At 38.7% G+C, this 23,515-nt stretch overlaps 1 protein-coding gene across 8 annotated transcripts in view; it reads left to right on the top strand.

The window, feature by feature from the left end:
• DOCK4 (dedicator of cytokinesis 4) overlaps positions 1-23,515 on the top strand; it is a 438,192-nt gene that overhangs the window by 212,479 nt on the left and 202,198 nt on the right. For all 8 annotated transcript variants that reach the window (XM_045495353.1, XM_045495356.1, XM_045495351.1 and 5 more), the window contains exons 9-10: positions 19,870-19,951; positions 21,038-21,098. In XM_045495353.1, the coding sequence (XP_045351309.1) occupies positions 19,870-19,951; positions 21,038-21,098 (143 nt within the window). The remainder of the gene's footprint in view (positions 1-19,869; positions 19,952-21,037; positions 21,099-23,515) is intronic.

The raw sequence follows: 23,515 nt of genomic DNA, 5'->3' as shown, positions 1-23,515 counted from the left end.
CCTGCCTTGAATGTTTTAATGTTGGAATGGTGAGTATTTGTAATTGGCAAGCTTTGGGATATATGACGTTGCATACTTTAACTCTGTCAGCCACAATTTTCTCATTTGTAGAACTGTGTGAATTTCTAAGCTTGCCTACCCTCTGGAGGTTCCCATGAAAGTTAGATGTGTGATGCCTAGAGAAGTTCTTTGAAAAACTCAAAAAGGCTCTAGAACCATGATAATTATTACTAAATGAAAGTATGGCATTGATATCAGGTCTGTTATTTGAGTTACTTGGTACTGATCAGGCTGAACGAGTTTTATTTTTGAAAATTTCACTAAACAATTACATTATTCTTATCCTATCTGTATCGGGTAATATTGAGAAAGACGTAAATACTTGGAAGCCTTCCCATTAGAGTTTTAGAGCTGTGAAATAGTAAACAGTTTCACATACTTTTTTTTCTTTCTAAGTTCTCAGAGTCTTTTCTGAGGGCAAGTTTTCAATATATAGGAGAAACCTATAGTGAGTATTTTGGTTGTCTTTCAAAGGCCTCAACCCTTGTTGAGACTTTTTTGTGTTTTAAAATCTTTTAGATTTGTTTAAAAGCTGAACACAATGCACCCCATCTTTTACCTTAAAAATTTTAATTTATAATTTAAATCGTATCACACAAATCATACATAATGACCCAACTTTACCATATTTTTAAAAAATTATGCTTACTAAGTAAATGCTGACAGTTTTAAGTAACTCTGAGCCACATATATTGTTTTATAAACACACAGTAATTCTGGAGTATTTTTTCCTGGTAAAAAAATATTTTTTTCCTAAGAAGTATGTGTGAAGTTTACTTTTAATGCATTTATAGCCATAAAGTCTTTGGTGAATTATTTTATATGTTAATCATTACCTACTAGTAAGAGGACTTTTCTGGACAGAGGACTATATCCATACAATTTAAAGATAGCATTTTGGGGTAGAAAGGACAGAGTTTATGAGATGTGTAAATAACTGTGATAATAGTTTCAAAATCTGCTTTACATACTTTTGGAGGAAATGAATCAGTGAGTTAGAAAACTTTTCCCCCTTCACAAACCAGCAGTACTAAAAAGGGAAGAAAAAAAGGCTTGAAAAACAGATCCAAGTTACAGCTTAGCACTTGCTTTAGAAATAGGGAAGATTATTTAGAGATAATACTTGCTAACATATTGAAGTCTGTCTTAGCTTGGTTTTTGCAGGTAGTTTAACAAGTTCCTCATAATATTGTATAATATGTTGTCTCTAAAATAGTTAACAAACAGTGAGAATGTAAAAGGGAGGCATGAGGTCACTCTTTTGCTCAGGCTTATTAGGCTAAGGTTTTGAGGACTACAAATTCCCCTTGGCCACTAATGTTCACATTGCATTACTATAGGAAGTGCATTAATTTAATTTAAGATTAATATTGGCTGGTCTCGTGGTTTCGTCGGGAATCGACAAAATTCCCCTTGTTTTGTTCCTGTTTACTTGGTGAAAGTAGGAAAATAACCTGGGTACAGGAGCCTCAGAATATGTTTTTGCAGTCCCCAAGTTCAGACCAGGAGCTGGACCTTTTTCTTAGTCTGTGACGTGTGCCGGCCTCCCCCTTCTCCCTCTGCCCATTCTTCCTCTTCCTCTCCCCTTTCTTCTGTCACACGCACGCCTCTAATAAACCACCTGAGAGGTAATGACCCTAGAAGAAATCAAGCCTAAATCCTTCTTCATTGCTTCTACTTACTGAGTTTGGCTGTTTGCTCTCACCTCCCAAACTCATAATCACCGTAAAGATGATCTGCAAAGAAATGAGTAAGAATGAAAATATGTGCTTAGTAGGTGTCAAAACAGTCTCACATTTATTTGCTTGGCTTTCCAAGGCCTTGGGTAGTGTAGTGATTGTTCTTTTAAGGAGCTTCTAAAACCTTGCTGTGAGTGGCTTAGGTTCCATTGATGGCACAGGGCAATATCACCATTAACTCTTGAAGAGGCCTTAGGGTGCACAGATCTGAAGACTGGACGTGATTGTGGTCTTCCCAGTTGACTGCTGCTTCCCTGACCTCTTCACTCACCTCTGTCTTTTCCTTCATCTTGAAACCGGTGTCAGGTCTGGCTTCCTTCATTGGTCCCAGCATAGCTAATGAGTGTAAAGTATTCACATCTTCTCAGGAAAGGGTATCAGAAAGGTAAGATATGACTGTGAGACTTCCTTGCATTTCTTCTTAGGCCCAACAATGGATGCAGTATGGGATATATGGTATTTTAAAGTCAACATGCATGTCTTGTAAAGCTTCCTTTTTTTTTTTTTTTTAATAAAATTTCAGACGTGAAACAGTAGAATAGTATCGTACACGTGTACCTGCCTTCAGCTTCAACAGTGATCATCTCAGGCTGGGTCTTGTTTTAACCACACCTCTTTCTGGTCCTCTTCTTTGCCCCCAGATTACTTGGAGGCAAGTCCTCCACATCCTTTTATTTTTGTATGTAAATATTTTGGGGTATAGCCCTAAAAAGCAGAACTCTAAAGAAATTACTAAGAAATGAATATTCCCTTATCAGATATCCATATCCAGGCAGTATTCAGTATTCCCATATTGACTCATAAATATAGTTTTACAAATTCCAAATAAGGAGGTTGTAACTTGTAAGATCCATATAAAATCCATATATCGTAACTGGTTGTTAAGTTTCACAAGTCTCATTTCACCTTTTTTTCCCCCTCTCTCTTTCCCTCTTAGATTTTTTTGTATTTCTCTTTTGAGGAAACTAGGTCATTTGATTTTTATTTTTCCTTTTCTGAGTTCAAAGTCCAGCCCAAGTAATAAAAGCCCATAGACAAAAGATGGTATGTTTAAGTGAATGCTTTTGTTGTTAAAGAAGATCATTAGTGCTCTAATTTACAAAAAATAAAACACATTTTAAGTGTAATCTGACAGCATTATCCTGACTATTAATCACAGGAAGTTACCTTGTCCCGGTGTAACTAGAGTGACTGACATGTGCGAAGCCTGGAGAGGAGTGATGATGAGAGGTAGATGTTTATTTCTGCCACAAGGCAGACAACTGGTTAGGACTTTTTTTTTCTTCTTTTGTTTTAACTTTCCTCCTCCAAGAAGCAAACAGCCAGCATTTATTGAACACTATCCATTTTCCAGACTTCTTTCTAAATGCTTTAAAAATATTACCAGCCCTGATTTTATAGGGAGTGAACCAAGGCACAGACAGGGTAAGTAACTGGTCTAAGCTTATAGACCCAGCAGGAGGCAAAGCTGAGCTACAAGCTGGCAGTCTGTCCCACTCTACTCTGTGGGCCTCAGTCCTCAAGGGCTATAGTATTTACCTGAAAGTTTCCATAGTTGAGCAGGATTTTACTGGCCAGAGTTAGAACTCCAGAGACTGATAGTATTAATAATAGGTTGTTATAAATTACTGATAATGATAATACTAGATCTAGGCAGAGGGCCTCACAAATACTCTGTGCTCCAGAAATTGGTTTTCTGAATTGAGTCCTCAAAATACTTGAAGAAAAGCGAAGTAGCATTGGCTCACCCCGTATGCCAGTGATAAAAGTCATAGCGGTACTTGGAGACGTCAAATGCAAAAGGAGACAACGTGTGAAAATGGTCCCCTTCTGGTTCACTCAGTGGAACGATGGCACACATGGTATCTCCTCAAAACCGAAGGGTACGTTTTCCAAAAACAATCTTAAATTGTCACTGAAGTTGGGCCATACTTAGGAAGCCGGTTAATTTTACCTGAAGAGACCCCAGAATGTTAGGCGTCTGATGCATGTGGCATCCAACTCTTGCTGTAAGCATCCGTAAAGATTTTGTCTACTTCTGACACCATCTTGCTAACGTACACCCAGTACTTCTTTTCCAGTTTCCCTTCCTCATTTGTCTGTGTGACAGCCGACCCGGAGAAGCCCGCAGATAAAGCTGCATTGGACTATCAGCAAATAGAACACACTTTTATTTAGTTGAGTTTTGTATAGTCTTGACATGATATAACACTGTAAAACATAATTAGTAAAAAAAAAAAAAAAAGAGTTTGAAAAATCTAGTTTTATATGAGTAAAATGCTTTTGGAGTGAATCTATCTGGTTGAAAGTTTGTCATTTCCCCAGTCCACGGGGGATAGCTAGAAAAGTCAGGGAGTCATTTCCCTAGATATTATCTGTAACTTTATTTTATTTTCTTCTTTATTTATTTAACAAAACACTCATATAATGCTTATGATGTGCCAGGCACTGTTCTAAGCTCTTTTAAAAATATCTGTTTATCCCTTGTAACAACTCTCTAAGGTAGGGACTTTTAATATCCCCATTTTTTTATGGATGGGGAAAGTGAGGCCCCGGGGTAATGAGTAACTTGTGCGAGGCGACAAAGCTGGTATTTTAACTTGTAGCCTCATCAGGTGTCAGTACTCTTAACCGCTGTTCTCATCTTCTTCAGTATTTATCATATTCTCTTTTCTTTTTCAACCAAGGTTTACTCACCAGTGTGTAGTAAGGGGTGTGTTGAGGGTTTGGTTCTTTTTTTAAGAACCTGGAGTGGGAAAGACTTGAGCTCCATTGACAGGAAGGATCCCCTAACAAAGGAGAGGTTACACTCAGGGGAGAGGGGAAGTAATTGCTGGATCAGTGTCCCTTTGGAGGCATCAGGAGACTGGTTTGAGACTGCAGGTGGGGAGATGAGCCATGGACCAGTGACAGGGAGAAAGGAAAGGGTATGGATGTGCATAAACTGAACTGCAGGATTGGGAATATCAGGATATACATATATATACACACATAAATATATTTATATATAAATACAAATATACATATATAAATTTACATGTATATATATGTATATGTATATGTATATATAAAGAAATCAAACCACTTAACATTATATGCCGCAAATGTGTCTCCTCTGGCTGGCATTTGAAATTGGGTGTTGAACAGTTTGGTGGCAGAAATACTCCTAGCGTTTATGTTTTCCGTAGGCTGTACAGCGATGCATATGTGTATTCATTCATACCTTCCCTGTATGGACATGTGTCACTTAATCTATAACAGACTATAAATTACATGGGCCAATGAATATGACATAGCTCACTGGCTGACTACTTCCCTTTGTAACTTTCATTACTTTGCTTACTGATGTACTGTAAGGCTTCATTAATTAAAGCTGTAAATTTGTTTCAGGACTAATCTATTACTGTATTTCATTCTCATCAGAGAATATATTTAATAGGGTCTCAGTGCCACACATGGGTACTTAGCTTAGTACAAGACTGCTCATGCATGCACACTGCTGGCATGGGCTTTTACTTGAGAAAATAGCGGCAGAGTAGTACTTCTGGAAAGTCTTACTCTGATGACTAAATTCCAAGTCTTCTCATAGTAATGAAATTAAGATAAAATTTACTTTCTGTTGGTACCTTGTTCACATTCTTTCCTGAAGTTCTGTATTTTTCCTACAATCATACATGTAAACTCTCCATTTTCCTTGAAATGCTTCACTCCATGTAAAATTTATACTGCCCACAGTCACCTTCTTTTTTAGTGTATCATTCTAATTCTGTCACTTAAGATAAAGGTAAGTAGTGAATATTATTGGTGAGGCACAGGCTTCTTATATGGATTCATATAGGACTATGAAATAGATCTGCATTTATGTTCATCCTCAAGACACATATCTTCCTGTATAGTGGTGAAGGCACCACTATATGGTATGTAAGTGGCTCAGTTCTGGTGTCAGAGGGTCTGGGTCCAAATCCTGGGTTTTTAATTCCATAGCTGCGTCAACCTGGGTAAGTTAGTTCATGTCTCTTACGGTTGTTAACTGTCTGCTAAATGAAGATGATAATAGCACTTTCCTCTTGGGACTATTTGAGGATTAAATGAGATAATAGATATACTTCTTAGCATAATGCTTGGCACTTGTAATTGGTCAGTAAGTATTGGCTATAAAGATTATGATTTTCAAAAACCCAAATAGGAAATACAGTTTAACATAACCAGAAATGATACATGGTGTTTGGTCTTGAATTCTTGACATTTTACAAAGAATTCTTGTTGATTTTTTTTAGGTACATACTGTTATGGTTAGGTAAGATTCAGAGAGACTTAATAGTAAACAGGTAGAATGGCGTCAGGGATATGATTTGCTTTAAAATACTTCACATGGGTGGGAGGGGTGGGGGGCATGAAAAATAAAGAAAGAATAAAGGGATAGGTGGAATTAGTGTGATGAAATTTAGTGGTTGTGGATTCCCTGTGGTAGGTATATGGGTTCTTGGTTTAACTTTTAGCAGTATAGTGTGTATTGTTAATAAATCATCTGCTTCAGATGTTTTATGCCTGTAGGCAAAAAAGGAATGAGAGCAAGCATGTTTTACAGTCTCTTTGAAGAAGACTGGTTTATTAGTCTGGTCTGGTCGCTAGTTGTGTGAATAGTCTGGATTCCATTCTGCCTAGAATAATATTCCTACGTTTACATAAACTGAAAATAATATTCTTCATAATATATTTGACAAAACTTAGGAGGAAATGTTTTCCTGCGGTCTAAGACATTCAGTATTCTATAACACGTGTATCATAATATTACCTTTAAAGTATAACCTTTGACTTATATATAAAGCAAAATAGCAGCTTTTAGAAGATTAATAAGGATTCTGGGAGAGGAAGTACCTTATATGCTCAAGGAAAGTCCTGTGTCTTCGTTAGGATCAGCTTCTCAGAAACTCGGAATTAGTACTGGTTTGCCCTCTCAAAGGTGAGGAAATGGAACAGTTCTGTGAAACCTTCTGTGAATGGCATGTTCCTTCTAACCATTTACCTGTTCATTCATTCACTCGTTACACAAGTACATGGGAGGAACTGTTGTGCGTCAGCAGTATGGGATGATTCAAAGGAGCAAGTGGCAGAAGGGATTCAGGATGCAAGTGAAGGACTCTACTTTGAGAGGAAGGGCACTCCTTCTGATGTGGAAGGAAGAGAGGCGAGGACAGAAAATGGACAGAAGATGTTGAGATGGAAAGGAGCGACTGGGTTTGTGGCCTTGACCTTTTATAGGTAACGTTGGAAAATAATGTCCGCTATCATTGGGGAGCAAAAGAGAGGATGAAAGGAAATTGGGGGCTAAAAGTGAGTTACAGGAACAAGGTAGGTGGACTCTGAGCAGAAGTGTGATAGGAAACGAGATGGAGAGGAGTAATTGAATTGTTGAGTGTGGTGAGACCCCTCCAAAGAGAGACGTCTGAAAGGGGTAGTGCATGCTTGCTCCCAGGTTACCCAGCTTTTGCCAGAGGTGTTCAGGAAGTAGGGATCAGAAGCAGGTGATGGGAGTTGGTGACTGAAACCTCAGAGTTGGAAAAGAATGAGCAGATTGGGAATCTAACATAATGATGAGGAAAATAAAAAAAAAAATTAAAACTGTAGCTTCCGATAGGTCTCTTCAGAGGCAGATATGATCTAATACTAGCCGTTTCATTTTTTAAAGGAAATTAAAGAAGGGGAGTTTTGTTTTGTTTTGTTTTGTTTTGTTTTGTTTTGTTTTGTTTTGAAAAATTCAGTTACTGGGAAAATTTTTCAAGAGCTTCCAGAAGGCAGCTGTCAAAGAGCATAGTTATTCAGCCCAGACTAGGAAAAATGCTAATATTTTTGTGTATGTATTGTAGTACATAACACAGTTAGGAGAGCAGATGAGATTTTTTTAATTCTCTGAGCACTGTGCTAGAATTTCTCATTTCATACATCATTTACAACTTATTATAGTGTGATCACATAAGTTCAGCATTTATATTTTTGTCATAAATTAGGAGCATGTATGGTTGTGAATGTTAAAAGAGAGCTGGCATAGATCTCTTCTTAGCGTCTTATGGTATAAAGCTAACTCAAAATTGTAACCTCTCCAAAGCAAAGCAACAATGTCGAGAAAAAGTCTGGCCATACGTGCAGGGGGCACAACTCTGCTTGAGAACAAAAATAGATGAAGAAGGCGTTCAGCGATTCTCCTTGGACTGTGGCAATATCAACTATTCCATACGGCCCAGAGCGTTTCCTGCTGTGTCTAGACATGTTGGCACACATTTCACTGTGGGTGTCTGTACATCAGTGACCCGCAGTGACCTTCCCTGGGGCCTCCTCTTTAAAGGCACCACTGCTTTCCACTCTGCCTCTTCTTTTCCATCATTTAATTCTTCCAGCAGGTGCGTGAACATTGGGACTGTTGTCACTTGGGAGTCGATCAGATTTCGTGGTTTGCTTCCCTTTGGTCATACTTCTGTGTCACATATTAACAACAACAACAACAATAATTGCTTTAGAGATGTGGTGATGTCTTTAATAGGAGACATTTTAAGAAATGGACCAGGAGGAAGATCTAAAAACAAAAGAAGCAAAGAAATAACTTCATTCAAGCCGAGAACACCCAGGTAGAAGCGCTCCATCCACTCTTTTTCCCTGTAGTATTTTAAGAGCTGTACGATATCAATTATTTTTCAAATTGAAGATTAAGACAGTATTATAATAATAAGTGGCTGGAAATTCAAGGTGGCAGAAAAGTGGAAGCTCATAGAGTCATTGGGTGGACAGCTGGCTTTCTCATTCGCTTTAGCTCTCTGCACTTATTCTGGCTACTTGTCTCTTCTTACTTAAGCCTTGCCATGTCATAGAATGCGACCAGAAGGTCCTTTTACCCTGATTCCTGTGTTTTAATGGTTTTTATTCATTTTGAGAAAAAGAGAGAGAGAGTGAGAGCACATGAGCAGAGAAGGGGCAGAGAAAGAGGGGAAAGAGAGAATCTCAAGCAGGCTCCACACTGGGTGTGATCTCACAAACCATGAGATCATGACATGAGCAGAAATCAAGAATTGGATTCTTAACTGACTGAGCTGCCCAGGCGCCCCTCCTGTGTTTTAAAAGATGACCAGATTAGGGGCGCCTGGGTGGCGCAGTCGGTTAAGCGTCCGACTTCAGCCAGGTCACGATCTCGCGGTCCGGGAGTTCGAGCCCCGCGTCGGGCTCTGGGCTGATGGCTCAGAGCCTGGAGCCTGTTTCCGATTCTGTGTCTCCCTCTCTCTCTGCCCCTCCCCCGTTCATGCTCTGTCTCTCTCTCTGTCCCAAAAATAAATAAAACGTTGAAAAAAAAAAAAATTTAAAAGACCTGATTAGGGGCGACTGGGTGGCGCAGTCGGTTAAGCGTCCGACTTCAGCCAGGTCACGATCTCGCGGTCCGTGAGTTCGAGCCCCGTGTCGGGCTCTGGGCTGATGGCTCAGAGCCTGGAGCCTGTTTCCGATTCTGTGTCTCCCTCTCTCTTTGCCCCTCCCCCGTTCATGCTCTGTCTCTCTCTGTCCCAAAAATAAATAAAAACGTTGAAAAAAAAAATTTAAAAGATGACCAGATTGGTGTTCTTTTCATCAGGATTCTGGTCATTTCATCAGGATTCTGCCCTGTGTTTGCTGCTTGTAGAGAATTCAGATTTAGTTGTCCTAAGTTCCCCACTGAAGAGGTTAGGGTCACACATAGCACTCCACCTGTCAAGGACTTCTTTGGTATTCAGTGCCATTTCTGTTGTAGGAAAGTGGTACGCTGATAAAGGAATTAGAAATGATACGGCACCTCTTGGCTCCGATTCTGAAGAGACTTGATCTTCTCAGCTTCTTTTTGTGCCCACAGGGTGGCCAGTGATATGGTTAAAGGAAGCTTACAAGTCTTTTATTGTCATTGAGGCAAAACATTATAAGATCATTCCATTATTGTCTTCATTTTTGCTGCCATCCTTCTATTCCAGTGGGGATGTGCTTATGAGTAAGAGGGAGAAGTCAAGGTGTTGAGGAATGTTGATGGACATGTTACTCTGTATTAATCAGAAGTACATTCTCAGACCTGTACCTATGGGAGCATCATTTGCAAAATCTGTCATGCTAAAAAATCTAAATTAAAAATGGCAGATACATATGCAGTGTCTTTTCCTAAGTATTTCTATTTAGAGGCTTTTAACCACAAGTTAAACAGAGACTATGTCTTCTTTTTGTTTCCATTAAGCATGATGGATTTCACACTATTGCTGTTGAATCATTGATGTTCATTCATTGAATAAACAATTACTGCTGTTTTCATCAGAGCCAGGCATTGACCTGGGCATTGAGGACACATCAATGAATAATACAGAAAAAATAATTCCTGCCCTTCCAGAACTCAGATTCTAATGCTATTGAGCTTTAAGTCAAGAACTATTTTTAAAAGATAGTTTCTGTGCCACCTCTTTGCATTGTAACCGATATGCTGTTTCCATTTCAGAAGAATATTTGCAGTGTCTAACATGATGCTTTCTAACCTTTTTAGTGCCTCATCTTCTTCTCAAAATTATAGAAACTGCAAACCTCTACAGAAATTAATATACCTATTCTCATACACATTAACATTTGTGTATCAGTTAAAAATTTTTTTTTTTGTTTATTTTTGACAGAGCATGCATGTGGGAGGGGCAGAGAGAGAGGGAGACCCAGAATCTGAAGCAGGATCCAGGCTCCGAGCTATCAGCACAGAGCTTGACGTGGGGCTCAAACTCGCCGACTGCGAGATCATGACCTGAGCTGAAGTCAGATACTCAACCGACTGAGCCACACAGGCGTCCCTGTATATCAGTTTAGAGACTTTGTAGCTGCCTGGTTAAAATAATAATAATAATAATAATAATAATAATAATAATAATAATAATTTGACCTTTAAAAAGTTCCAAAAGCATGTAACATCTGGCTAATACATAGTACTTAATAATCATTTAGGAAGTTTTCAGTTTTGGGGCGCCTGGGTGGCTCAGTCTGTTAAATGTCTGACTTCAGGTCATGATTTCACAGTTGTGGGTTCGAGCCCCACATCAGGTTCTGTGCTGATAGACAGAGCCTGGAGACTTCTTTGGATTCTAAGTCTCCCTCTCTCTCTGCCTCTCCTCCACTCTCATTCTGTCTCTCTCTTTCAAAAATAAGTAAACATTAAAAAAATATTTAGGAAGTTTTCAGTTTTTAAACTTGCAAAGAATCCAATCTGTCAGTAAACTGATGAAAGGAAATTTGATTTCTGCTTATTTTCTTTTAAAACATAGAACATCTTGAGGCGCCTGGGTGGCGCAGTCGGTTAGGCGTCCGACTTCAGCCAGGTCACGATCTCACGGTCCGTGAGTTCGAGCCCCGCGTCAGGCTCTGGGCTGATGGCTCAGAGCCTGGAGCCTGTTTCCGATTCTGTGTCTCCCTCTCTCTCTGCCCCTCCCCCGTTCATGCTCTGTCTCTCTCTGTCCCAAAAATAAATAAACGTTGAAAAAAAAAATTTGAAAAAAATAAATAAATAAATAAAACATAGAACATCTTGGGGTGCCTGGGTGGCTCAGTCTGTTGAGCGTCCAACTTCCGCTCATGTCATGATCTCCCAGTTTATGAGTTCGAGCCTCACAGCGGGCTTGCTGCCCTCAGCCTGTCAGCCCTGATCCCACTTCCCATCCTCTGCCCCCCACTTTCTGCCCTTCCGCCACTTGGGTTCTCCCCCCCAAAATAAATAAATATTAAAAAATAATAAAATAAAAAATAGAACATCTTTCTAATTAATATATGCATGCAAGATGTGTTGTACTTACTGGTTTTGCAGGGCTTGACTTATTTCAAGTTTTGTTATTTATTCTGTTTTCATTTAATACTTCCTTGCAAGGAACTGCATGCTTCAGCCCAGAGTACTTAAGCTTGGGTTTGCTTTATTTTCAAGATTCCTTATTACAAATGCTTTCCCTAACAAAAAGATCAGAATAATTACTGTACATAGACCAGTGTTTTTTCCCTCATGAAGTATCAAAGGTAGAGTATTTACAATGATCAAGTTATGTAAATTCCCAGAAGAATAAGCATAAGCTCTTCTGCCTACATAAGCCTTCTTATTTCTTGGTTCTTATTTGTGTTGATCAGATCCTATCATTGCCTACTTTTCATTACTTCTTTGAGGAACTTGTTTTCTACTGAAATTCTTAATGAATTCTCTAGAGATTGATACAAGCAAGTATTTTCCTGAGTGGCTCAACCAGTGTAGCTATTTCTTTTTCTTTTTTTTTTTTTTTTCAATGTTTATTTATTTTTGGGACAGAGAGAGACAGAGCATGAACGGGGGAGGGGCAGAGAGAGAGGGAGACACAGAATCGGAAGCAGGCTCCAGGCTCTGAGCCATCAGCCCAGAGCCTGACGCGGGGCTCGAACTCCCGGACCGCGAGATCGTGACCTGGCTGAAGTCGGACGCTTAACCGACTGCGCCACCCAGGCGCCCCACCAGTGTAGCTATTTCTAAGAATTTTACTTGTTATCAACATTGGGATTTCTGGGGTCTCAAATCTTTTGAACTGTTTGAACTTTTTACTGTTTTTGTCAAATCAACAATCAACCCAGATCATTTTTTAAAACTTCCTCAGTCAGTGATGAATAGCATGATGCCTGTGAAACAGCAGGTGATCTGTACATCACTTATTTATAACTTTTAAAAAGCAGTGAATTTCTTTTTTGATTGAGTTTTACTTTTCTAGAGAGAGTTTCAGTTCAGATAGCTGTATTCTCTGCAATGAAAACTAACATGAAATGCTTTTAAATCATCTTAAGTAGTAAGAAGGAATCAGCTTGATGTTCCAAATTGGCAATAGAGTTGACTGTAGTTTAAAAAATGATGTCCCCTTGTATCATCCAACTAAAACCAAATCCTTTGCTGTCCTGACAAAGCCATCACATTCGTTGGTTGCTTAGTCCTTCGCCCTCAAATATTTGTAAAGCGAATCTGGGCATGGACATTAATTGTAAAAAAAAAAAGAAAACTCAGAATCTGCTCTTGAGTTAAAGTCCGGGAACCTTGGTATTGAGGATCATTCTCTTTCCATTTCCCTTTAATCAGAAGAGCTCATGACCCTAATGTTGCTTTAGTTTTAAAATTAGAAAGCGCATTAATAGCTTTATCTAGGAAGTCTTGCTTGAGAAGTTGCTTTCATTCATTGCCAAGGAAAAACTCTGTCCCTCGTCTGGTCATGTGGTTGGGAGAAGAAAGGGGAAAAGTCTTTGACTTGAAGATACCAGGCCTGTGTTGCCTGTTTTCTGGTATGTATGACTCATAAAAGATAGCCAGCCATTCTAACTCGTTAGGGCCTGGGGCACTTGGGTCAAAACAGTGGTTCTTAAACATGTCTGGGCTTTTAAACATACAGGAGCTTTTAGGTCCATCCTGACCTAGTAATTCAGGATCTCCAGGGAAGGGCCTGGCTTTTACACAGCTCCCCAAAGCATGTTGTGCACACCCAGGTTAGGAGCCCCTGGATGACAAGGCCAGCAAGTTCCTCTGTTTCCCACTGGACATTCCTTTCACCTTTCCTCTGTGCCACAGTGAGCACCGAAGCTCTTGGTCCAGTGGCCCCCTGTGGGGCCAGCACACCTTCCACCTGCTCCCCAGAGTCTTGCCTGAACTGCAGCAGCACCAGCTCCTGGGGGGGTGGGGGCGTTAGTCCCCATTTAGGAAGCTGCTTGAGGCTTCCTGTTTTGAGTTGTCCACTGCCACTTGTTCTAGGATAGAGCACAGTAACGGTTGCCCTCAGACTGTCACAAGCATCTTACCCTGTTGGTCAGTCAGAAAGCATTTGAGAAAATGCTGGAGAAGCCGTGACATAGAAGCCTGAAATCACTGTATATTTGATGTTCTTGCTTTTTGGATAGAGGCTCTGGAGCCAGCAGGGCAGAACCATTCCCTCATCTCTTCTCACTCTTCTCTTCTCTTCTCTTCTCTTCTCTTCTCTTCTCTTCTCTTCTCTTCTCTTCTCTTTCTTTTCTTCCTTCCTTCCTTCCTTCCTTCCTTCCTTCCTTCCTTCCTTCCTTCCTTCTTTCCTTTCCTTTCCTTTCCTTTCCTTTCCTTTCCTTTCCTTTCCTTTCCTTTAAAAAATAAAATTAATGTTTGTTTGTTTTTGAGAGCGATACAGAGACAGAGTGTGAGTGGGGGAGGCAGAATCTGAACTAGACTCCAGGCTCTGAGCTGTCAGCACAGAATCCAACACGGGGCTTGGACTCACAGGCTGTGAGATAATGATCTGAGCTGAAGTTGGACCCTTAACCAACTGAGCCACCAGGTATTGCCCTCTTTTTTTCTTTCTCTTTCTTTCTTTCTTTCTTTCTTTCTTTCTTTCTTTCTCTTTCTTTCCTTTTCTTTTCTTTTCCTTTTTTTAAATGTTTGTTTTTGAGAGAGAGTGTGTGCACGTGAGCAGGGGAGAGGCAGAGAGAGAGAGAAGGAGAGAGAGAATCCCAAGCAGGTTCTGCACCCCCGATGTGGGACTTGAACTCACGAGTTGTGAGATCATGACCTGAGCCCAAGTCAAGAGTTGGACACTCAACCAATTGAACCACCCAGGCACCCCTCACTCGTCTATTTCTGTCTTTTAGCTCCCACTATTTCCTCTCTGGCTCCTGGTGCATCTCCCTTCACTTCTTATGGTAGAGTAGATGATAATTGTTATTTCTGTACACAGCACAGTGAACTTTAAGACAAGTGCTTTTGCATTTTCAAAGGTACCAGATGGAGTATTTTTTGGTCAAATGGTTTCATAAAGTATGAGTGTTGAAGAATCAGACAGATCAGGGTTTTATTTTTCTGATTAGCTTACCAGAACATGACCATCTAAATGTTTTCTGTCTTTGGTTACTATTACTCTTGGAGATCATCCATTTATTTCAGTGATTTAACTGTTCAGCATGAGTTTAGAAATATTCTTCATAATTTTTTGTAGCTTGATCAGAATCCTAATCTTTCACATTACATGTTTCAACCAAAGATACTACCTGGTCATACATTTTTGGATGAAATATGGGTTGTGTAACTTGCATACCTGGAATCACTAGGCAGTCTTGCTTTTTTAGAAGAGGGGAGTGATATGGAGGTAAACATGAATGTGTACAGAGAAATAGAAATATCTCCTTGGCATTGGCCATTCCTAGCTTTAAGTGTGTTGCTCTTTGAAGGCAACTGATTATCCAAGGAACACCCTATGAGAGAGCCACTTGATTATTCAGAGGGTTGGGAGCACCCTGGCCTGCAGGCCTCCAAGACCCTAGGCCTTCCTACAGAAAGGCCTTCCTACAGAAGGGCGATTGCTTCTCAGTGGATATGATAGGCAGAGGAGCAGGAAGACAGGAGCATCCTATCTTGCTGAGAATGGGAACAGAAGCCATCAGAGGGCTTCAGACCCCTACTGTAGACCCCATATATTTTGATCACTGGTAAGTACTTTTCTACCAAACCATGTTATTGAAATACACTCTTCATTATCAGAGGTCTCATAGAGTATTCAGAACGCATTAGCACAGGTGAGTAGGTTCACAGCCGTAAACTCCCAAAACATGGATACATTTGTTCCTCTATTTGTTGTTTTCAGTTTTGTGCGTTGTCATTATTATTTTTTATTTTACTGAAAATATTCACAATAAAAAGTCTCCATTCACATGACATGGTTAGTCTTGCTCTTCTTTGTTCCAAATAATCTGTTCTTTTAAAGATGGCATAGCATTGGGGTTAAGAGCTGAGACTCTGGAGTTGGGCCCTGAATATTGATTTCCTGGCTCCACACTTGCTGACCATGCACGTTTGGCCAATTTGCTTCCTATCTCCAAGCCCCAGATTTCTCCTGTATAAAGCAGGGATGGAGGCAGTTCCTATCATATAGGGTGATTGTTAGAATTAAGTAAGAAAATCCATGTGAAGTGTAAGTCATGGTGCCTAGCACAGGGTATATATTTATTTATACTATTTTTCCCCTGGTGCCATGCTTCGGGTGCTTAGATACATTCTTACTTCATTATCTAGCTTTCCCTAAATTCTTGTTAAAAGAAGGCAAGTCATAAAAAATAAATAGGATTTTTTATTCTTTATTTCCAAAGAAAGATTTTGTCATTGTTGATTTATAATATGGAATGATTTGTAATGGCTCACACACGGAATTCAGGTGGACACTAAATTTCTCTGGCAGTGAAATTTCCTCTGGGAGAACATGGCAGTATATGGAAAAGTCAAATGAGGATATTTTTCCCTGCTGGTAATATCAAGTCTCATTTCTCAGTGTTTCTGGAAGTGTTTCTATTTGCTTATTCATTCTTTGATGATGAAAAAGGACGCAGTATTCTCATTTGGAAGTATATGATGTCACTGTAGATTTTTCCATTACTATATATTTAATATAATAAAGATATAAAATGTACATGGGAACAAGGTTAAAATCATGATCTAGAATCTGGGGGTACCATGAAGGTAATTCAGTGACTCACATCTGGTGGGGAGGCACCACTGATTGAAATGTCTCTTTGGAGAATTTTGTACATTTCTCTACCATAAAATAAAGGACATTATGGGGAAGAGAGGGAAATTGGGGAAGGGAGATAAAGCCCCCCAATTATTTGGATTTTGTTGTATTTTTTCCTAAAAGATTGTATTTGTTCAGTGTTTAATTAAACACTGAGGAAGTACCAAATCATTGGCCACCAGCTGGGGATGTAAAGGTTCATGGTGATCCCCTTGTACTCTGGTTACTCATAATGTAATAGAAAGAAATGCACAAACCTCATGATTAAGAAAAAAACGTGAATATGTAATGGAGCTATTCACATCTTATCATAGGACACTTTTAAACTCACAAAAACTAGTTGTGTTTTCTCATCAGAGATAACCACTGTTTTACTTAAAATAGAGTGTCGAAAATGCCTTTGTGCGTGGCCACCAAAGTTTGTGAGAGAATTGTAGAAGGTGTTCCAAGGTGGAATGTGAGTGACTTATTCGGTTCCCAGCCTTGAAGGCATACGTTTTGGTTTTCTCCACACATGGGATCAGGGGTATTTGTTTGTAATCCAAAGATTCTGGAATGTGTTGCTCTAGGTCTTTGGTTTACTCTGAAACCATTTACTGATTAAACAGTTGCTTTATTACTACAAAGCTGAAGAGAAATTCATTTGAGTTTGTGTAAGAATTTGTCACTAAGTGAATAATTTTTTTTTTTTTAATTGGCCACAAAGGTTTTCTTTTTCCTTTAATAGAAGTCTTAAAAAAAAAAAAATGCACGGGTTATTTTTCCATAGTACCCATTGTCAGTCTATTTTTATCTCCCCCTTAAGGCATGCTTAAGCTATGGGATATGTCATTGGCTTAGTACATATTGATATTCTTTCTGAAACAGGATATGATATAGTATAATACTTGCATAATCAGGATTCTGTCTAGACTGGTGAAATTAAAATAGTGACAGAGCAAGAGGAATCTCTTTCTGAAATAGAATACTTGAGGAAATACTGCTTTACCAGAATATTGATGAAGCTTGGAAATAAGGAGTGGTATTTTATATCCGTATTAAAGTTAAGGTTTTAATATCTAGAATGCCTTGTTGACTTTTGTATATTAACCTTATTTGGTACTCATCATTTTAGACTCACCTGTCAGAAGATAAAATGAAATTTGTTTTAAATATTCCAGTAGGAATAAAGAAGAGCCTCAAACATAAGTGCATCTCAAAAAAACAAACAAAAAACACATATGAACTGGCACATGCTCTCTTTGATACACAAGAGGGGATAATGGTCACAGTGCTTGTGTTTTGGGCTGAGATATAATGTATAAACTTTCTTTGATGGCTATGAAGCAAAACCAGATAGCATTCTTAAATCTCCAGAGTTTTGACTAAAGCCAAGTTCTTAAATCATTTTGGAATGTTGCGTTTGTTTAGTAAAATAATTTATTTTTCTAGGTATGTTTCATTGAACAACCTAGTAAGGAACCATTTTAAGCCCGAGACAGCTCTGAAATCTGCTAAATCAGATTTTCATTTCTTTCATTCCTTTGAGGCCAGGAAGGGTTTGGGGAGAGTGACCCTGTATTCTGGAGACGAGGCTTGACTGAGTCAGTGGGTGTCTCAAGCAGATGAATGACTTCTCCCTTATCTCAATATTCTGGAAATATTTGCTCAATATTTTTCTATAAAGCAGAGACAAAGTTTACGTAGCATTTAAATAAAGTGCAAAGGTTTTAAATTAACACGTGGTATAGAATCCATCCTAAGCCACAGGCCAGCTCTGTGATCTTGGGCAAAACTTTTACTATTTCTCAGTTTTCCCATCTAAAAAATGGGTATAGTAATAGTACTGTTTTTATAAGGGCATAGTGAGGATTAAATGAATTAATCCCTGTAAAGTCCTTAGCAGAGCAGCCACCAAATGGCAAATTCATGCAAAAACAGTATACCTAATATGATTAAGTATAATTCACTTGTCCTAAGTTGCAGTTTTACACATTTCCTTTTAGCATGTCTTAATCTTGAAATAACAGTGAATTTCCTTCCACTGTGAAGAAAGCTGACAGCCTCCTCCTTGAATTATCATGACAATTGGATAAGATTAATGTAATTTTGCACCCCCAGTTGGACCTGTCATCCCCACTCTCTCTTTCAGAATCATAGCATATGGGAACTTGAGCTTCACTTGAGAACCTTACAGCAATTTATATTCTCTTCATCAGACCTTATCAGCCACCACTCTGGAAAACAAAACAAAACAAAAACAAACCCATAGGTAATAGGTATGGAAATGATCCCATAGCAATGGTCATTGGTTCCCTTTTCTCATATGAGAGATCAGGAATAGGCATAGCATTAAAAAAAAAAAAAAAAAAAAAAAAGGTAAGCCAGGTAGCTGAATCTATTACATGCATCTATCTAGATTTAAATCGCAAAAGAGAATAAAGCTGTTCCAAAACAGCCATAAATTCAAATCCATATGCTTCCTTAGAGATGTGGTTATGGCTTTCATTTCTCCCTTTGTATAAGGAAGGGAGATTTTGGGTGACAGAGCCATTATTTAAGGCAAAGATCGAGTGATGAAAACGCATAGAGTTGGTAGTTCTGCACCTCACCAATGCTCGACACTCCCTTTCCCTGCTCATTCCCTAGGCGGAAACTACACTAACCAAGGCCACACTATGTGCTAACACCACATTCTGTGGATGTTGGCTGCGTGTTTTCTGCCTGAGGCAGGCAGCCATTTGATTCTTTCATAGGCACCAGGATATTGAAAGTCAGAAGCTCAGGGTAGCTGGTAGATTCATTTTTCTTGGATTGATATTCTTTCTATTTTATTTATTTATTTGTTTGTTTGTTTGTTTATTTATTTAAATATAAACAGAGTAGCATTACCTTGGATCTAAGTGATATCCACAAGTATTTATTGACTTGAATTAGTGGCTGATCAGTAGCGTTTGTGTTTGCATTAGATTTGGGGGCCCTGTATATTCAGATGCGAGTTCTGTGGGGGGTTTGAGTTCTCCTGTTCCTTTGTGAACCAAAGCAAATTCAAATTTCATTTCTTGGGCCTTCTCTTTGTGTTTTGGATTATAGACTTATAAGAGCATAAAATATTAAACCTTATAATGGATGGTTACCACTGAGAATGGTGTATGATGTTTATTAAATACTATCACACAAAACATGAAAAACAGTCCTCTTAGGTATGAACTCAGTTAGGTCCTGTTTTTTCCCTTAGTGCACTTGTTTTTACTTTATAGAATAATGATATCACTGATATGAAAACCTATTCTTTTAAAAGTTAATTTTTTGTTTGCATATATATTTATGTTTTCTGCTTTTGCAGTTGCAGTTTGCCTGTATTATCAGAAATGAAGTAAATGTTTATTGTCCTGGCATGCTCCTAATTTACATAAGCAATTTTGACATCAAATGAAGGACTTAATAACTTTTGAGTTTAACTCCTTAGATGAAGAAGCAATTAGAAGAGTGATGAGTCCTTAGATATTAAATAATCTTCAGAATATTAAACTTTTTTTCTCTTATAGTGAGAGATTTTTCTTGAGGCTGAATAGAAATGGACTTCCCAAAGCCCCAGATAAACCAGAACGACATTGCTCTCTCTTTGTGGTAGGTGGATCTTGTTTCATCTAGGAAGCAGATTCTTGCAATTGTGCTTTGTTACTTAAGGGAAATGAATTATTGTGAGAGAAAATAGTGACTTTGCCTAAACTTTGTAAATAACACATAAAGTACATTCGTGCTAGGAATTCTTAACACCGCCATTGATAGACACACCTCTGTTCCTTTGGTGCATGTTAGAGCCTGTTAGATTCAGCGTGGCATATGGTATTTAGAATATACTTAGTAAATGTTTAAAGAATGAGTGAGTGAGAGATTAAAATAAGAATGGACTTTTTAAAAAAGCTATTATTTGACATCAGTAGACTTACAGTGTGAAGTTCATTGTAGTGGTATTTTTACTTATTTTTTTTAAAGTTTTTACTTAAATTCCAGTTGGTTAACATACAATGCAATATTAGTTTCAGGTGTACAATGTAGTGATTCAACACTTCCATAAAACACCCGGTGCTCATCACAACGAGTGCACAACTAATCCCCATCATTTCTTTCACCCATTCCTCACCCACCTCCCTTCTGGTAACTATCTGTTTGTTCTCTTTAGTTAAAGAGTTTCTTTCTTGGTTTGCCTCTCTTTTTTTTTCTCCTTTGCTCATTTGTTTTGTTTCTTAAATTCCACATATGAGTGAAATCCTATGGTATTTGTCTTTCTCTGACTTATTTTACTTAGCATTATACTCTCTAGCTCCATCCATGTCCTTGCAAATGGCAAGATTTCATTCTTTTTTATAGCTGAGTAATACTCCATTGTATATATACCACATCTTCTTTATCCATTCATCTGTTGATGGACACTTGGGCTGTTTTCATAACTTGGCTCTTGTAGAATGAGCTTTTTTTTTTTTTAAAGCATTATTTGACATCAATAGACTTACAATGTCAAGGTGATTGTAGTGGTAGTTTTACAATGGCATTTGAATTATATGCTTCTGCAAAATTCCATTAAGAATGTTGACATTATCTTGGTCTTTCTTCTGTTATTTGTGAAAATAATGTGCTATTACCTTTAAGTGCTTTTGCATAAATTATGAGTTTTAAAATAATCACACTTTTTTTTTTTTTTTCTTTTGGTAGGATTTGGGTAGCAGCGAACTAAGAAGGGACATCTATATCACTGTGCACATTATCCGAATTGGTAAGTCCAACACTTGTCAGTGTGATAGGGACACAGCAGCGGCAAGAAATGCTGAACAGTCTCTGTGGTGATGTGATTTCTTTGCTATCTGGATGAGAAAGAAGAGAAAGCCGGTTTGGAATCCAAGAACCGCCGAATTTGGGACTTGTTCCCTTGCCTCCCCAAACTCACATACAGCCTCTTCATGCATCATAAATAGATTTTGTTCTCTTTCCATAGAAGTCATTAGGTCGTCGTCGTGCTTCATTTTGTTTTATTGGACTCCCTAAACATATTTGATTCAAAATTTGGTGTTTGTCTTTTTAAATTCTAATTCCTGTTAACAGCATAAATTGAACTTTTCGGATCTGGATTTCCTACAAGTTTATGAAGATTTTATACTAATTGGCATTTTCAAAAGTGTAGAATGCCACAGAGCATTATTGCAGAAAGTGCTACAAGAAAAGGGTTATGAAATACTGAATGCTGTATATTTTTTCCACTTGTGTAATATCATCAGCTCATAAAAGGGTCTGAGAAGCCCTACAGGGAAAAACTGAAATGCCTCTCTAACTTGGTTGGCCCAAGATTTCTCCATATTTGATTTGACTGTGGAAACATTTATATAATGTAACATTTACTAACATCTTGCAGAGCCCACTTTGGGTGTTCTACACTGAACTTGCACAACAGACCCAGAATATTTTCACTCGTTTTCACTCATAAAATGTCTCCAAAAGCAGGTATTTTATGGCAGAGGAACTAGGTAAAACAAGGCATTGTGTAGCCTACACAGTGTTTCTATTAAAAGCCAACCAGCTGATACTGGGAATTGGTTCCCACTTCTTCCCTAACTCTGGTATATTATCTGCTCGGGAATGCTGCTGCAGGATAATAATACATCACTGTGCAATCCTGCGTAGTGATCTTCATTTTTATAGTCTTTTATCTTATGAATATGATAACCACATTGTGCATTGAGAGAGACTATAAAACATGTTGCCGTTCCAACATAGATTTTCTTTATATTTTTCTCATAAAAATGAGTTCTGAAAACCCATTTTCATTTTATGCTATTTTTTTTTTTTTTAATTTGAGGGGCAGTTGAAACAAAAAGAAAGAAAACTGTTTTTGGTTTTAATTTTCTTTCTATAAGTGAGTATATGGGGGGGGGAGGAATTGTAAAGAATCTCTTTTAAATGTTGGAAAAATTGGAATGCATGCTGCAGTGGATTTATGAGATCAAGCTTTTGTGTGTGCCCAGGATGGCAGGGGTGCAGTCTATGCAGTCTATTAGGTAATTTTTCGTGTGTGTGTGTGTGTGTGTGTGTGTGTGTGTGTGTGTGTTTATTTCACATGTGTCATGCCAGTTATTAATGTAAAATGTGGTTTTGGATATTTTCATAGAAAACATTGCATTGGAGTATAACTCTCTACGGTATTGAGAGAAACAGTAAACTCCTTTTGCTTTCCAAACTTTTTAAAAGTTATCTACAGGTTGTTGGTGGTAGAAACACATGTGGCAGATGGACTCCAGGTCCTACTTGCCTGTGGCCTGGGTGGCTCTGCTGCTGAGGGAGCCACTTCTGTTGTACCGGTGACACGGCTGTCATTTGAACACAGGGTGTTGGATCAGTGATTGCATGTTTTACTAAGATTTTTTTATGATCGTTAAGTCATCAGAATGAATGTTGAATGAGAAACTACCTGCACCCCTTGCCCCCGCCCTGAGCTTTGGCCAGATTAATGCTTCACTGAGATTCCTGCATAAACTGCCTGATGGTTGGGCACATTTACTAGTGTGACATCTTGAGACCGAGAAGGAATAATAAATGTAAGAAACGCTGCGAAAGGGCGAGACTTCATCTGCTGCAGTGAAATTGAAGAGTGGAGGATTCTGGTCTGTCAGGGAGAAATACTTCTTACTTTTTCTAGAATGTCCCTCGTACCTGCTTTAGTAAGAACAGGGCACACTGACCGTCACTGGCTGCAGAGAACAAGAGCGATAGCACCTCGCCTCGGAATTTAAGCCCAGATCTTTGGTTAGAAGAGGAGGAAAAAAGAGAGAAATAAATAGCTTTAGATCCTCCTGCCGTCCATCCCGCTTAAGGTTTTTCCATCGCCGTGTTTCTCCTTTTGGCTTTTAGCTGGTTCCCAAAACTGTTTACTAAATATCGCTAAATATTTTTACCTTCCCCACGCCTGCCTGCCTTTCTGCCTAGAGAATTTTCCTAGAAATCTGACCGGAACTGTGAACTTTGATTGATTCTAGAGTTGGAATCACCAGGGCTGGCATCAAGTAACGTTTTTGGTGCAGGACTGAGAGAAAAGTTTTAGTATCCAGAGCTGTGGTGCTTGCAGAGCCAGAAAAGACAACTTGAAATTGAGTGTCTGAGGACATGAGTGATGTAGAGGCTCAGCAGTGAGGGTGTAAGACA

Source organism: Leopardus geoffroyi, chromosome A2 (assembly GCF_018350155.1).
Source record: "Leopardus geoffroyi isolate Oge1 chromosome A2, O.geoffroyi_Oge1_pat1.0, whole genome shotgun sequence".
NCBI classification, from domain to species: Eukaryota; Metazoa; Chordata; class Mammalia; order Carnivora; family Felidae; genus Leopardus; species Leopardus geoffroyi.
This window is presented reverse-complemented; position numbering and strand designations above follow the sequence as displayed.